The sequence below is a fragment of the Helicoverpa zea genome, chromosome 27 (genome assembly GCF_022581195.2).
Source record: "Helicoverpa zea isolate HzStark_Cry1AcR chromosome 27, ilHelZeax1.1, whole genome shotgun sequence".
Taxonomy (NCBI): domain Eukaryota; kingdom Metazoa; phylum Arthropoda; class Insecta; order Lepidoptera; family Noctuidae; genus Helicoverpa; species Helicoverpa zea.
Window position 1 is genome coordinate 1157096 of NC_061478.1, and position 18752 is coordinate 1175847.

At 38.1% G+C, this 18752-nt stretch overlaps 1 protein-coding gene across 1 annotated transcript; it reads right to left on the reverse strand.

Moving 5' to 3' along the window:
* Window positions 1-8625: 8625 nt before the first annotated feature.
* On the reverse strand, window positions 8626-13815 carry LOC124643200. The gene has a single exon (XM_047182081.1). It carries the CDS (start codon window positions 13813-13815, stop codon window positions 8626-8628), a length of 5190 nt encoding a protein of 1729 aa, XP_047038037.1.
* Window positions 13816-18752: the final 4937 nt, after the last annotated feature.

Consider the following 18752-nt stretch of genomic DNA (forward strand, 5'->3'; position numbering starts at 1 on the left):
TTTTTTCCCGATCGTCAACAGTGTTGACGAAAGGGTGTTACGGAGCGGGAATAACCCGTCAGTTTCGAGACCTCAGCGGTAAAACAAACAAACAAAAAGTTTCCTCATTATAATATTAGTGTAGAAGTACCAATAGATAGTACCTACGCATGCTATTATTTTCACCAGTGTCATTAAACTGTGCCAGTGAGTAGTGCAATGACCCTGAATGTTTTGTTTATTAGCAATTTAAAATGTAACAGATAACGTATTGAATAATGTAAACATTACAAGATCATAATTAAAGACTTCTTTCTTCTTTTATTAATTACTTTCATAATCTTACATAACCCGGGTAACTGGGTTGAGGAGGTCAGATAGGCAGTCGCTTCTTGTAAAGCACTGGTACTCAGCTGAATCCCGTTAGACTGGAAGCCGACCCCAACATGATTGGGAAAAGGCTCGGAGGATGGATGAATCTTACATCATCATATTAAATCATAATAATTGACTGGCCTAGAATCGAACTCACATATTCTTACTTGAGGCTAGTATTTTAACTCAGAGTAGGTACCTCCACTAATCCTATACTTAGAACGTAGGGTAGGTACTTAGGTACGTTAAAGTTACCCGCTGCAAAAATATCACAATATGCCCTTGGCCTTTCAAATTATTAACCTGTACCTACCTGCGTTTAATAAAATCCATTTAACATTCTTCCTTATGAGGAGAATGGTCATCAGGTTAAATATAACACATTGCACATACATGCTTTACACATCTACAAGACTACAAGTACCTACTATAATATTATAAAGCTGAAGAGTTGCTTGCACTAATACCAAGGACTACAGGTGAAGCTACACTCTTCTCGAGTAACATATATAGGCTATATTTTATCCCCGTACGGACAGTAGTTGCCACAGGATGCGTGTGAAACCGCTGGAAAACAATTTGTAAAAAAATAAAATAAAAAGTTAGTAGGTAGGTATCTTATCTAGAAAGTTATTTATCACAGTCAATTAAATAAATCACGAAACTAAGCGTGGTACGTTTTGTTTTGACTATTTATACGGAGAAACTAATATCTAATTTACAGAGAGTCAACGACTCTAAAGAAAAGATAATTTTAATTGCTGTCACGATGACATACAACCCCTCACGTTGCAAACACTAACCACCTTGTTATGAAACGTGGTTTTAAAAAAGTACCATCATTTGTACCAGGTTTAAACCACCATCCCGAAGAAAATTACTGGACTAAACCCATTACCAAAGCAGGTACTTTTGAACCTGTATTGTACGCTCATTTTATTATGTTAATCGACTCGCCAACGCACCACCACACAGGTCGACAGTCTGACAACGACTGACTCCCCACCGCTCGATCCGGTATTTATAACCGAGTGACGTATGCGCACGAGGCGTCATAATAATGACATAACCTATACAATGATGCACATGTACCTGCATACACTACATCTCTCCCTTGTTGTTTTGATTTTAACCTTGTTTCAAAAAGTCCAACAATCAAACTCATAAATATTTTGGTAATTTCTTAAAGATCTATCAAACACCTGCAGCACAACAAAACCACGCTATCAGATCAGTCCACCGATCACACTGCCATCAAACTGATTTACTTTGTTCCGTTTCCATTTCATTTCCCTTTCCATTTAAGGAGACGACAGATATCGGTGATACTGCAGGACACTACATCCCTTCCCTTGTGAAATAAACATAAATAAAAATCCGTCCCTTTGCAGACGGTAACATACCAGCATCTGCTTCAGGGTCAACAAGACAAATTCGTAGCAGTGATATCAGGCCGGCAAGTTTAACTTCAGGTTTTGTAGCCGCTGTTCCGGCCCTGTATTATATCTACACTAGAGATGATCCGTCCATTTGGCAGACATCCCGCCAATCAGTCCATGTGAAATCAAGCAAGTCTCAAATATTGCTGTACCTTCAGATAATGAGCACTCATCTTGCTTGGTTCGACTTCACTTAAAACTGATACAGAATGCATTGTTCCAAGGTAAAAGATCGGCATTAGGGTACCTCATCAATGCTTTTCACTCATTCAAAACCGTACGAGCCGTACGAGGAAAGTAATCACATAAGATCGTCCCAATTGAATGGTGACCTAGATGGACTGTTTCCAATTTGATGATGACCATATACTTTGTCACCCATTTAATGGTGACCACATACTTTGTCTCCAATTTAATGGTGACTCCATACTTTGTCACCCATTTAATGGTGACCACATACTTTGTCTCCAATTTAATGGTGACTCCATACTTTGTCACCCATTTAATGGTGACCACATACTTTGTCTCCAATTTAATGGCGATCACATATTTTGTCACCAATTTAATGGTTTAAATTGTAGTTCTATGTACGAGTTAAGTACTTTGTGTGCCTTGTAAGCAAGAGAATGCTAACTCAACTAATTTTGGTAATATGTAGTTTTTAATTTGAGAGTGGAATATCAAAGCCTATCATTATCTCAGCAATGTAACAAACAATCTGGTCTTCAACCCTATTGATCAGCGCTGGTACTTTGCACGTTTCTGCTAGTACACTCGCTGAAATTCTGATATAGGCTTTAAATACCCTACATCAATGTATGTCCAATATCTAGTCAAGAAACTGTAAGCTTCTTAGCATTCAACACCCAACATATGAATACCTTACTGCATATAATAGTGCGATAGGAATACTTATATTTCGGTTAGGCATCCAAGAACACTATTATCACCGGACATTGCGTTCTGTAATGTTTGTTTGCTTTTCCTAATGTGGTTTTCAAAAATTTAAGTAGTCAAAGAATTATTATGCTTTGATGGTAAGCTTTTTAGTATCATGGTTACATATTGATTATAACGAAGGTGTAAAGTAACATTACGAATCAGATTTTAACTAATTAGAACCATATTATGCAACGAACGCACTTTAACAGGTGTCACTAACTTTGCACTATATATTTTGAAGCTGTGACATTCTGCATCACCATAAAATAGAAGAGTCCCTGACCCTCAACTCATGCTCTTCTTCCTTTCACCAAGGTGACAGCAGCTCACAAACAGTTTTCTAGTCGATGCAATTTTCCTTTTGCAAAACAACCGCTAACCTTTCTAAAACATCTGTCTACACATAGATAAATGTGGGATTCTAATTCTATATCTCAATTTCATGAGCAGCTATGCTGCTCTCATGTCATACTTGACCTCATCAATTTGATGATCAGCTTTGTGCTGCTTCCATTTTTAATATTTTACGCTTTTCCAATTTCATGACCGCGTATAGGTAACGTAATATTTTTTTTTTTATGTAAGTATAGTTGGCTGCATAAGTATGTTTATAGTTTCGTTCAAAAGCGCTTACCCTTTATTGCAGCTGACTTTATCTACGTTGTTTCAGTTAGACAACCAGAATATAAAAATATTATTATCTTTTATAGGGACAGCACCCCAGTAAATTTTTAAACGATTTGGTGACTAAGGGCAATTTTACTTCCTATACTTTAAGGAACACTTACTCAGATTATATTTTGCAGTAGGACTTAGGAACTTAATAATATTTTAGTGGTCATTTATTTATTTAGAACATATAATTTACATTTTTAAATATTAAATATAAAAATAAAAAACATTTAAAAATATAAAAAATAGGTTACCACCGATATCGGGCACAGGGTCCAAGGTACCGGTGGTTAGGGTCCCAGAGACAGAAACCTCCTCACAATACGTGCCGTATCAAGGAGTACTGCCTTCTAATATTTTAGTTATTATTAACCAAATGTCGACGCAACTGTGTAGTTTAATTAGCACAAAAGAGTAATAAATGTCGATAAATGTAAATAGTGATAAAGTTCTTTACCTCTCGTGCGAGTCCAATTGTCTTACGGTAACCTAAGATTGGTGTTCTAAGATCAATTATTATTAACCCTATGGACACAAGACATTATTTTGTTAATAGATATCCATCCCACCACCCATATGGATCTTATCTTATGGGATGGGTTGAGGAAATTACACAACTTTATATTACAAGTAGGTGTGCACTTCAAGAATATATTAATGTGATGATTTATTAACTTGAGATCAATAAATGGATTCTATTTCATATATGTTCATATATGGTTATGTTATTCGCCCCTATGGAAGCATATTCTTCCACAACTCTCAATGTACTTATACTGCTTATTGGTACTGCAATACTGTAAAACATAATTTGCAAATAACAATATTATAATGAGGGCCACTTTGTTAAACTATTTGTAAACACCAATGTAAATCAATAAAAAAGAGGCTAAGATACCAATTAAAATTCATTCAAGCCTGAATCTTGAAGGTTTTAAAAGCACACGCAATCATCAACTTTTGAGAACTTGATTGCAACAATCATCCATGAGCTAATCATCATTAGACAGTTCCCAGAGTAAGTATCTACATTGGAACTCCTTTCAGGTATCATCCTTAAAAGATTTTTTGTCACAGATGAGAAGGCCCAGTTGGGTAAATGATGATGATGTCCTCCTAGCCGATTATCGGCTACGGCGGCTGTACTCACGTAAGGGGATTAGCCAACTGCGCAGGACATATTATAGTGCACAAGCATTTGCGCAGACACAAGTGCACTCACTGTTCCTTCACTCTCATAACCCGATGGGACGGCAATCCGACACGACCGGAAAGAGATCAGGCGCAGGACCGACATTTACGTGCTTTCCGATGCACGGGTGTATCAATCACCAACTTCCAGGCCCGACCCGGGAATCGAACCCAAGACCTCGTGCTCAGCAGCCGCGCTTGCGACAGCTAGACCAACGAGGCAGTTGGGTAGATAAAGTAGCATTGTCAAATAAATCACAGATTGCTCCAATGCTTAGTTCCATATTCTTTTGATCTAAGAGTTTTATATCAACCTAAAGTACTAAAATTACAATTGTGAGCTAGCATGTTTACCAAAGATTCTATCTATTGAATACCAAAATTTTGATCCACATTTTCCAGCTAGTATTGCTGCTTGTATGCTGTTCTACTGTTCTGTATCTTCTGGAATATCTCTGTTGTATAACAACCTCTTTAATACAGCAAAATAAAGTAAAAGTATTGAAATTATACCTAGGGTGACTGAGCAACTGTTATAATTAACACTATTATGGGTAGGCAACCCACTAGAGGTGTTGATGGACTTGGATGTTGTGCATAGGTGAATACATACCAGTATAGCTGGGCGAGTTCTTCAACATACATGGCCAACCTACTACGGTCCCTCAATGTGCTGTTTGTTAAACTAGATACCTAGCACATGTTTGTCATTTGTAGAACCGTTGAGTATATAACCCACCAGTTTGTTCTTGTAATATCCTCTATATTGCAAGCACTTGAATTAAGTTAGTTAAGTACCAGAACAATATAGCAGGTATAAGTTGTTGACTAGACTCTGACACAGAAAATATAAAAATTATCAAGATTTACTATTTAGTTGTTGCAGTAGTTGACAACTATCGCCAGATAATTTATGCGTGTACAGTCAATTGAATGACCAGTAGACGTTCACTACCGTTAACTGTCAAGCTGTCAATTTAATGACCAGTAGATATAGACTACTGCCAACTGTCAAGCTGTCAATTTAATGACCAGTAGATATAGACTACTGCCAACAATCAGGCTGTCAATTTAATGACCAGTAGATACACACTACTGCCAACTGTCAAGCTGTCAATCTAATGACCAGTAGATACACGCTACTGCCAACTGCCAAGCTGTCAATCTAATGACCAGTAGATATACACTACTGCTAACCGTCAAGCTGTCAATTTAATGACCAGTAGATATAGACTACTGCCAACAATCAGGCTGTCAATTTAATGACCAGTAGATACACACTACTGCCAACCATCAAGCTGTCAATTCAATGACCAGTAGATATAGACTACTGCCAACAATCAGGCTGTCAATTTAATGACCAGTAGATACACAGTACTGCCAACTGTCAAGCTGTCAATCTAATGACCAGTAGATACACGCTACTGCCAACTGCCAAGCTGTCAATCTAATGACCAGTAGATATACACTACTGCCAACCATCAAGCTGTCAATTCAATGACCAGTAGATATAGACTACTGCCAACAATCAGGCTGTCAATTTAATGACCAGTAGATACACACTACTGCCAACTGTCAAGCTGTCAATCTAATGACCAGTAGATACACGCTACTGCCAACTGCCAAGCTGTCAATCTAATGACCAGTAGATATACACTACTGCTAACCGTCAAGCTGTCAATTTAATGACCAGCAGATTTTTGGAATAGAATAGGTCTTTATTTGCTTAGAATGCAGGCACTTACAAAATAGGATTGTAAACAACATAATAAGATCCGTGTACATTCCGCCTTGTTGGCATGCAAGCACAACAATTATTAAACACAATTGATTATAAGGCAAATAGGTTATTGTATTATATCCTCTAGGAAATCCCACCACTGCTAAAATCGTCTTGACGACAATTCAACAACCAGCAACTTTATATTGCTTCCAATAAATGCCTATTATTGAATAAACTTTGATGCAGGTTTAAGAATGAGTAAACTGATCACCAAGTAATGATTGTGTATTATAAATTACTCATTTGATAAATATTAACACCTGCAATAAATATTGCTACTTCCATTAGAATTGTAGCAAGGTAAACTTAAACAAAGAATTACGTAAAAAGGTTAAAATTTGTTTGCAATTCGGGTGATACATACATGAACATAAAAGTTATGTATACTTTGTCATTCTACTCTCTTCCCTTCCTTCTTTCCTTTTGCACTTTTTAATATGATTGAATATTAACATCGGTCAGAGGTTACTTGTTATCAAAGCTTATTTAGCATACATTAATTTGGTATAGGCATGAATAGGACAAATTATTTAGTATAACCTTGTATATCAAATATTTTTCTGGATCACAGAACTAATAGGTAGTTCAAAATTATAAAAATTAGATAATAGGTAACTGTTGGTCCAAACACTCACGGTTTTATCCTCGTCGCCAATGTATTGTACGCTCATTTTATTATGTTAATCGACTCGCCAACGCACCACCACACAGGTCGACAGTCTGACAACGACTGACTCCCCACCGCTCGATCCGGTATTTATAACCGAGTGACGTATGCGCACGAGGCGTCATAATAATGACATAACCTATACAATGATGCACATGTACCTGCATACACTACAGAACCCATGTTTTATAATAAGGTTAGGTAAATATCATCTCAAATCACCATTTGAGTAAATCATTAAAGTAAAATTGAACAATCTTGATAGGACTTTTTAAACAAAAACATACTAAAAAAAATAACTTTATTGATTTTTAACCGAAAAACAATTTTAAACTGCCTTTTTAAAGGAAAAGACCTTTAAACTGCCTTTTTAAAGGAAAAGACCTTTCAAGACTGTTTTCCTTTAGTTAAGTGCCTACTCAAACCGAGTAGCTACGGTCAATTACCCACACAAATGATTTTACCTCAAATTAAATCTAGGTATATTAATATAACAAGGGCTCCGAAACTATTGAACTGATTTGAAAAATTCTTCCACTGTTAGAAAGCTACACTCTTCCCAAAAATACTACAGGCTATGCTTTATCCCAGTACGGGCAGTAGTTCCCACTTAAAAGTGACTAGTATGAATTCGATATCATCATCATCCTCCGAGCCTTTTTCCCAACTATGTTGGGGTCGGCTTCCAGTCTAACCGAATTCAGCTGAGTACCAGTGCTTTACAAGAAGCGACTGCCCTATCTGACCTCCTCAACCCAGTTACCCGGGCAACCCGATACCCTTTGGTTAGACTGGTGTCAGACTTACTGGATTCTGACTTACCCGTAACGACTGCCAAGGATGTTCAATGACAGCCGGGACCTACAGTTTAACGTGCCATCCGAAACACAGTCATTGGTGTCTAAGATATACTTAGAAAGTACATACAAACTTAGAAAAGTTGCATTGGTACCTACTTGCCTGACCTGGAATCGAACCCGCGCCCTCACACTCGAGAGGTTGGTTCTTTGCCCACTAGGCCACCACGACTATTCAATATAACATGTACAATCCGGCTCGAAGGACCATGTACGAGACCGAGGGTCGACTTGGGAGGGGATGGCAATTAAATACTGTTATTATTAATTTACAAGTATATTGCCTATTTCAATGCTCGCGTTTTGATCTCACAAAAAAATAATATTCTAACTTACATACGTATTTGCTTGTAACGAAACCATAGCGCGATCTAATTCGACGACAACGCCATCTATCGAGGTATGCGACAATTTTATTGATTTAAATACGAATATGAATATTTCACGCTATGATTTCGTTACCCAAACATACCGCCCACCAAGGACATTGTGCAAAATGTCCTTATTACTGGCCGCCCACCATGCCAACAATGGCATGTTATGACACAAACAACTATGCAATAGCTTAAAAATATAAACCAATAATAACAAAACGGTATACAAAATGCAAATATAGACGTTGACAGACTAACCAGTGTTTCAGATTATTAAACTTACAATACAAAAATCACATAAACATTAACTTAAAACACAAACTTAAACTTTATAACATATCTGACTTTACTTGGCCATTGGCAATACACATAACTTAGACACAGGTCTTTTAATAATTGAGGCCTTCGTGCGTAAAGTTACTACCCGCGCAATTCCGTCAGGTCCACAATGCTTCTGCTCAATCCTTCCCAATAACCATTTTCCGGGAGGCATGTCGTCCTCCTTGACTAATACTACCGTTCCAACAGATGGTTCAGGAATTTGGTGAGCCCACTTGCGTCTTTGTAAAAACTGATGTAAATAATCATGTGACCAACGTCGCCAGAACTCCTGCATCATTCGCTGTTGGAGCTGCCAGCGTTGTAAACTGCTAATATTCGCTTTTTCATAATTGGAGTCCGGAACTAAAACCGCTGGCTCTCCAATCAGAAAATGAGCTGGGGTCAATATATCGACCTTATCTTCATCCTCAACATATGACAACGGCCTCGAATTGAGGCACGCTTCAACCTGGGCCAGCACCGTAGCCATTTCTTCATACGTCAGAGTTGTGTTACCGATAATCCTCTTTAAGTGGTACTTAGTGGACTTTATTCCTGCCTCCCAAAGACCACCAAAATTTGGTGCATGAGGAGGAATGAAGTGCCATTCCGTGCCATTTGTAGCAAGATACTCTGCTAATTCGGCGTTAAAATTAGATTTTTCGGCATTGTATAAAACAAGTAATTCACGCGCAGCACCTACAAAATTTGTACCGTTGTCGCTGTACAACTCGGCGCAGCGACCACGCCTAGCTACAAATCTTTTATACGCAGCTAAGAACCCCTTGGTACTCAACTCGCTAACTACTTCTATATGAACTGCTCGAGTAGACATGCATATAAAGAGTGCAATGTAACCCTTATATGATTTGTTCCCACGCCCTTTCGATACTCTTATATTTATGGGTCCTGCATAATCCACTCCTGTACATAAAAAAGGTTTATTTGGTGTTACACGTGCTGATGGTAGTTGCCCCATAAGTTGAGTTCGAGTTTTGGCTGCATACCTAATGCATGTAACACAGTTCCTCACATATTTTTTGGCTAGCAATTTAACCCCGATAATCCAATACTTGGATCTTAAATATGTGACCATAAGCTGCGGGCCCCCATGCATGGTTTTTGCATGAGCGTCAGCAACCAGAAGCTGACTCAAAAAAGATTCTTTTGGCAAGAGGATTGGGTGTACGCGATTCTGATCCAATTGAGACATGTCTAGTCTTCCTCCAACTCTTATAATTCCATCAGAATCAATAAAGCTATTTAACGACTTCAGATTACCCTTTTTCTTACTATTCTTTGATTCCTTCAATTCTTCCGAAAAATCCTCTTGGCATCTTTTTATGCAAGTGTTCGTAGCATCGTCCAGCTCCTGCTTTGTTAATTCTTTTGTGCTATGTTTATTAGTTGCATTTTTCCTCAGATTCAGAAACCGCTTGCAGTACGCTATGACTCTAATTAATTTTGACAACTTCGAAAACTTATTCCAGATGGTAATTGTATCTAACGCAGTCGTGTGCACCTTGACTTCTTCCAAATGTGTTGCGAGATGCTTCGGTCTTTTATATTCAATCACTTCCTGTCGCAACAGATCCGGACCATTCCACCATATAGCCGTAGATTTTAATTCAGATGGGCACACACCACGGGAAGCGCAATCTGCAGGATTTTCTTTAGATGACACGTGTGACCAGTGGTAAGTATCCACGATGTTTAAAATATCTGAAGCACGATTGGCTACAAACGTCTTCCAGCGGCTCGGATGACTATTGAGCCAAGCCAGTACCACTTCACTATCTGTCCACGCATGCCAATCACACTTCTGGATACCCATTACATCTCCTACTTCAGCCATTAATTTGGCCAGAAGAACGGCCCCACATAGTTCGAGCCTTGGTATAGACACTTGTCTAATTGGTGCCACCTTTGTTTTCGACGTGACCAGAGAAATGTTAATTTTTCCCTCGTCATCTATAACTCTGAGATAAATGACAGCTGCATATGCCATTTTGGAAGCATCAGAGAAGCCATGGAGTTCCTGCTTTACGTTAGCGACAATATGCAGCCATCGTGGGATTCTAACCTCGCCCAAGAAAGGTAAGTTGCGATGGTAAGTAGCCCATTCCTGTACTAAATTATTAGGAATTTCTTGATCCCACTCTAAACCTGCTAACCACAATTTCTGAATAAATATTTTGGCTAATACAATACTAGGCGCTAGCCACCCTAATGGGTCAAACAACCGCGCTATTTCGGCGATAATTTTTCTTTTTGTTATAGGTGCAGTGACCGTCAGAAGTTTTACGGCATACTGGAAGACGTCATCACATGAGTTCCAGGTAAGTCCCAGTATTTTTGTAACCTCGTCAGTTTTTATCTTTAGTTCGTCATCTGTAGTACATTTACCCTCCCTGATTTTATCTAATAATGCCTTGCTATTACTCCTCCATTTTTGCAAGTAGAAGCCGCCTTTAGCTAAAACTTCGTTCATCTCTATGTAGATTTTGTATCCCTCTTCTGTAGTATCCGCTCCCGTCATCAAATCATCCATGTAAAAATCATTAAGAATTATCTTCTCCACCTGCGGCTTATCCTTACATTCATCATACGCAACTTGATGTAATGCACGAACCGCTAAGTATGGTGCTGATGCGGTACCAAAAGTGACGGTCATCAACTCGTATTCTTCTATTTCCTTTCCAGGATCGTCTCTCCAGAGTATCCGTTGATACATTGTATCAGAATTATCAAGCAGTACCGCTCTATACATTTTGATGACGTCGCTGACAAGACATATCGGATGGGTTCTCCATCGCATAATCGTATGACGGAGTTCAGCTTGTAACGTCGGACCAATTAATAAGTTGTCATTAAGTGACATTCCCATTGTTCCTTTGCAGGAAGCATCAAATACGACACGCACTTTCGTCGTTTCCTTATCCTCCCGGATGACGGCGTGATGAGGTAAGTATATTGCTTTACTATTATCCTTTTCCTTTTCTGTAATCTTTCTCATATGCTTCAAATCTAAATATTCTTGCATAACCTTAGCATAATCTTCTCTTAATGTACGGTTCTTCTTTAACCTTGTCTCTAAACTCTTCAGTCTTTTTTCAGCAATGCACTTAGACTCGCCAACCTTACTGACCGGGTCAGAATCACGCAGCGGCAGTTTTACAATGTATCTGCCCATGCTATTCCGCTTTGTGGTAGCCGTAAATATTTTTTCACATTTAATTTCATCCTCCGTGAGTATCTTCTTTGTTCCAGATGGTTCAGCTTCCAACTCCCAAAATCGTTTCAACATGTCATCGGCTTGAACACTGGAGTGCATCACGGCAATGTGTGAATGAACATTTGACTCAGGATCCACTTCACAAGATCCCGACAGTATCCATCCAAAACTAGTATCTTGCGCCAATAGAGTTCCAGTTATATTTCTTTTAATGCCCTCCTGGATAATTTGACTGTAAACCTCAGCACCCAATAAAATATCAATTTTATTAGGTTTGTGGTATTCAGGATCAGCCAAATCATCCTCGGTCAAATCTATCCATTCTATCCTGGCTACTCTCGTAGCTGGAAGAAGGGCGGTGACCGACTTCAGTACGTAAGCATTAACCCCTACCTGGAAATTCGGATCTATTCTTGACCTCAACTTAATATCAACAGTGAACTTAGACGTTACACTTTTTTCACCCCCTACACCTAATACAGTGTGCCTTGATGGCTTTTTCTTCAATCCTAAATATTGGACTGTGGACTCCGTAACGAAAGAACCCTGTGACCCTTGGTCTAGCAAAGCCCTAATGACCTGATAATTCCCTTCTTTCGACTCAGCTTTAACCAAAGCCGTAGTTAAGAGCACAGTTCTCTGACCTCTTCCTGTCGAAAGACATGACACTATCGGTTTGCTTGACCCCTCCGCTTGAACGGTTATTTCACTACTATTTTTATTTGTATCCTCCTTCACCGACCTACCAGCAGACGATGAGGCTTCCTCGCGAGCATTATTATTAATTTCCCCAACACCAGACCCCGAAACACCTGTTGGGTGTAATAACGTGTGGTGGCGGCGTTTGCACACTTGGCATCTAAGAGTGTTTCTACAGGCTTTTGCAGAATGGTTATTGAGAAGGCAAACAAAACACAACTTATTTTCCAGAGCAAAATTACGACGGGCATCGTTAGTTTCTTTACCGAACTTTTTACATAAATATATTTTATGATCTTCAGAACAATATAAACAAGACGCAGTGTGATCAGCATTTTTTTTAACAATGTGAAAAGACTTGGTAACTTTCTTATCACTATTATTTAACTTAGTTTCTATATTTTCTAGACCTCTGAATCGACCTGTTAAGAACTCCGAGAACTGAACAAAAGTTGGTAAATCATCAGATGGCTCTGAGGCTACCTTCAACTCCCAGGCCTTTCGAGTATCTTTATCTAATTTTATACTTATAATATGAATAATCAATATATCCCAGGATGAAACATCAATACCTAGATTTTTTATTGACTCTAAGCAATCTGACGTTGTACTTATAAGTTTCTTAATTTCAGTAGCCGATTCAGACACTAAATTCTTTTGACTTAACAAACGTTTCAAGATGCCGTTAGCTAAAAACCGTTTATTATTGTACATACTGTCCAACTTTTCCCAAGCAATTTGATAACTATCGGACGACATTTTAATATTTCGCAATAGCTGTTCAGCTTCTCCTGTCAAATGACCTCGGAGATAGTAAAACCTTTGGGCATCATCTAGGGCCTTGTTTTCGTGCACAAGACCTAAAAACAAGTCCCTAAATGTCTGCCACTCCGTATAATTACCCGAAAACATAGGAATTTTTATTTCAGGCAACTTGAAACGTGTAGCTGAACTTTGACCAGATACAACAACACTTTGTTTATTCGAATTTAATTTACATAACATCTCTTTTAAATCAGTCTTATATTCTACGTACAACTCTTCTACATCATCATATATTGCATTTTTGTGGTAGTCTGAACTATACAAATCTGATCTCTTGACTTGACTTATAATTTTAGTATGAGTGTCTGAAAATAGAGACCACTGTTGTTCTAAATTATCTAGCCTGGTTTCCACATAAGAAGTCGTTAATCTTTCCTTTGGGGACTTCTTAAAATTAGCCTTAGCTTTTAACATTTTGGCTTTAATATCATCTTGCAGATCACTAAACGCTTCCATTATGTAATAATAAAACGTAAACAACTATTTGAACAACAAAGTACTATATAAACTATAACTTTAAAATTTTACAAGTCTTTAAACAGAAGTTCACTGAACCCAAAATCGGGCATGGATTCCCCGTCTCAACCACTTTTCACTTAAAACTATTACAAGTCCAAACTACAAAAAAATTTACTAAGTTAATTTATAATGGAAATTAATTTCCAATAAACTTTCACTTTTTTGGAAATTTCCAACTAATCTTCCTGATAATAATTGGAAATAATTGTACTCACGATTTATCCACTGATTCACTCACTGACACTAACTGCTGATGCCCCGTTGTGATGTCTGCGCCACAGTACAAGTGGCGCCCTCTCGTGGCCACGAGCTGCACCTCTTCTCCTCCCTTGCCTCGTCCCTCCGGTTGCTGCTGCCACCAGTAGTGCTGCACCACGCTCCACTGGATGCACCCTGCGCCAACCGGTCTTCCACCTCCAGCTCCTGGCACCTCTCACCTGGTACCCACTGAAGGGGATGCTCTGGACAGCGATCCACTGCCCAGTAACGAAGCGAAGGGTGGTAATTTCTACCACCACCGGAAACCACCACGAAACACTCCCGACCACATCCGACTCCTAAGGACCATGTACGAGACCGAGGGTCGACTTGGGAGGGGATGGCAATTAAATACTGTTATTATTAATTTACAAGTATATTGCCTATTTCAATGCTCGCGTTTTGATCTCACAAAAAAATAATTCATTGGAAATAACTCATTCCCGAGTATTGAAGTTACTCAAGTCCTTGGACCTTTCTAAATCTGGTGGTCCGGACCTCATACCTCCTGAATTTATAGTGCAATGTGCTGATAGTTTGGTTACCCCGGTGTGTATATTATTTAATCGTTCCATATCTGAAGGTATAGTCCCTAAAATTTGGAAATCAGCATTTATTACCCCGGTCCACAAGAAAGGTGATAAATCTGACATTACGAACTATCGCCCAATATCCAAGTTATGTCTGTTTTCAAAGGTCCTGGAGCGTATTGTGTATGATAATGTATACGCTGCAATGGAAAGTCACTTCGGGGATGAACAACACGGATTTATCAAAAACCGATCCACTACGTCTAACTTGGTGTTATCGCATGAGTTTATTTCGGGAGGTATGGAACAGCGTGCGCAGGTGGATGTCATCTACACCGACTATAGCAAGTGTTTCGACCGTATTGACCATCGGCTGCTTCTGGAAAAGTTGCTTAAATCCGGAATACACGGTGACCTGTATAGATGGTTTTCGTCTTATATCGAGAACCGTAGTCAGGCAGTGGTGCTCCAGGGGTACACTTCGGGTTGGACCTCGGTCCCCTCCGGGGTACCGCAGGGTTCGGTGTTGGGGAGTCTACTTTTCACTCTGTTTATTGCTGACGTAATAAACTGCTTCAAGCATTCTTATGTATTACTATATGCTGACGACATGAAGGTTCATAAAATTATACGTGGCATCTCTGATACTCAGCAGTTGCAAGCTGATCTTAATAGATTTGAGGAGTACTGCGCACGTAATCTGCTACAGCTAAACGTGTCTAAATGCTTCCATATGACCTTCACGCGTCAGAAGTCTACGGTGAATGCAACCTATACTCTTAACCAACACGCTTTATGTAAAGTTGACAGTATCAGGGATTTAGGCATTATACAAGATAGCAAATTACTATTTGATCAACACATTGAGGGTATTGTAAAAAAAGCTGCGAAAGCATTAGGGTTTATAATTAGAGCCTCAGCCTGTTTCCGTTCTCTGAAACCAATCAAGGTTTTATATTGTTCGTTCGTACGCAGTCACTTGGAGTATGCATCTCAAGTCTGGAACCCTCAATATGAGATCTATAAGCTGCGTATTGAGGGTATCCAGAAAAAGTTCCTTAGATATCTCGATTACAAAGCGCACCGAATATCTATAGGTTATGTGCAACGATGTAAGAAATACCATTTTTTACCACTAGATTACAGGCGACTCATCAATGATATATGTTTCTTAATGAAGATAGCGAATGGATCGATCGACTGCTCTGAGCTCGTTTCAAAACTTGAATTTAAAACTAACCTTATTGGGTTACGATGGAGGCCATTACTGAGTGTGCCTTCCACCTCCACTAATTATAGGCGTAATGCTTACCTTATTAGAAGCGCTCGTTGCTTTAATGAATTATCTCGTGAGCATGATATTGACTTATTTTGCACTAAAACGAAAGTAGCAAAGAAACTTTTAGCTAAATCATTTTTTGAGAATGAAGCACTGTCTGGTGGTACTCAAATACACACGTAGCAAATAAATAATATTAATAATTAAAAAAAAAAAAAAAAAAGAAAAAACACATTCAGGCATTACAATAGTTCATCGTTAATATTATATATCTGTGGAGGCTTGTTATTAGCAACTGGAAAATATATTTTTGTTACATATTATGTTATTAGTCTGTAAGCCTTCTTAAAATAAAATAAAAAAATAAAAAACAATAAAATATTGTTAAGTATAATAATTTAGCAAGTAATAAGCTACTGTTAAACTCTCCAACTTCTTTTAGCTATGCCCTACAGGATCCATATTATTTCTAGACTATGTATAAATTGTACTACCTGTATATAATATGGAATGCTAATGAAAACTTGAGTATTGATATAATAAATAACTAAAACTCACCGTTCCTCCCACTATGAACAATAAGAGTAGACTGCTCACCTCCATTTTACTTACTATAATGACGAACTCCCGGTTCCGACCCTCTATATTAAACGTACTTATCGAAACATACGTAGCTTACGTTACTATAAAATGTTCGCGCGAGTTACCGCGGCTCTGGTACATAAAGGGCTTAAGAACGAACATGGTGGGTTTTAGTCATTAAGAGTCTGACACTCCCACACAGCAGGAGGGGTCATTAAATGATTTATTACCAAAAAAAGGGCAAAATGCTTTCAGAATTTTGAGCTTATTAATGTTATGGTGAAATAGGGAATTTGGATTTTTTGGTTAATCCTATTGATAATCTTTGGAATAAATTCACAGTAAGAATAACTATGTGCATAAGATAACTAGTTGTTTCCACTTTCTGAGGAAAATACTTCATGCACCCAGTAAAAAATAGATTTCGCTCTCTAAAACTGATGAAATCGGTCCAGTAGTTTAAAAAATCAGCACTTTATAGAAGTAATAATTAAACCATCTTCCCACACATGGATAACCATGGTAACCTGTATGTATTCTGAATACAAGCTATCCTAAGTTTGTCTGGAAAAAATCGCTATTTAGCGATAAGACCGCCATTATTGTACTGTTATTTGTGTGTTGTGATTTCCTGTGTACTTAGTTAATTTTCTTGGTATACACTAAAGAATAATCTACCTATCTATCTATTTTACAAGTTTCATCAAAATTTATATGCTAAGCTCTGCGTGACAGAACTAACATACATACATACAAACTATCTCAATGAATACATTAATAGTATTGAATAAAAAATGGCCTGTTATCTTGGAGTGAAATAACGACGGCCAAGGTCCTCAGATAAGCTAATAATACTTTTGTTTCTATTTTAATATCATGTTTTATTAGTAAAAGCTGTCATTTCAAGTATTTGCAACTACCAACTGTATTTGTTTGTACCAGTACAAATTATTCATTGCTAGTCGTTTTCTCGCGGTTCCACGTGTTTTACATCGTCTACGGATTTCAATTTACCCTTAGATTAAGCGGTTCAGCTGTTCTTGAGTCATAAATAAATAGTTAAGTAAGGTTTATTTTTTTGCAGTAACCAAGGGGTATTGGGTTGCCTGGGTAACTGGGTTGAGGAGGTCAGATAGGCAGTCGCTCCTTGTAAAGCACTGGTACTCAGCTGCATCCGGCTAGACTGGAAGCCGACCCCAACACAGTTGGGAGAAGGCTCGTGAGATGATATGATGTTTGTTTACATACTTTGGTTTTCGTAGATTTCTAACATTTAGATAAACTAAACTGTTTATTGACGTAAGTTAAATGTCTGAAAACTCCACTAACTTCCAAAAAACATGCTTACTACTTTCTTACCAAAGGACATTACTTTTTATTTCAAAAAAATCTTTCCTTAATTTATTTCCTTTAAGGTTGTATAATTAATGCAACGGCAAAAAAGATGGCCGCCCTCCCGTCGCGTAAGCTAAGCATGTTATTTACAAAAATACAAAACTTTTTGTGTAACCCCAAACTGGTACGTTCGGCTACACATTGCGTTGAGAACTTATAACTTCTTATTTTTTAAAACCCTCACTCGTTAAATATGAAGATATCGGGGTGGTTAAACTAGTTTTTTAACTAAACTCCCCATTTGAGCAGGCCCAACTAAAGGTAAACCGATTCTCCTAATTTTTCTTAAACGACATACGATTCACATTCGACTGAGATCCAATCCTGACTCAATTACGATTGAAGTGAATTATTTTGTCTGCAAATGATTTACGATTGCAATATGATTGTAGAGCAAACTACCGTATAGATAGACCAAAATCACCAAAATAGCAGACAAATCGCAAACCAATCGAATGTCGTTGGAATACGATTGGTCTTTAAATATGAGTACCTAGCAGAATGCCCGGTATGGTTAAAACTGCTATTGCGATCATAAATATTGTGATTCAATTTCTATTCGATTTTGACATTATTGACTTAGGAGAATCGGGCCCCAGTCCTATTTGAGATTAGCACGTTCAAACAAACAAGCTCTTCAGATTTATAATACCTACTGTATACTGTATGCCCCCATGAGTATACCTAGATTTAAAAGTCTTAGGTAAGGTAAAAAAAAAAACAAAGATAACAATTTTTAGAAGACTTTAATAAATAGAAAAAAGCCCTACTTAATTATTCTTAATTCTAGTTATATTGTGTAATCAATAAATGGCTAGGCATTGGTGATC

What these genes read in the sequence shown, in the direction of transcription:
- LOC124643200 (XM_047182081.1), bottom strand. Translation starts at nt 13,815, where the DNA reads ATGGAAGCGTTTAGTGATCTGCAAGATGATATTAAAGCCAAAATGTTA.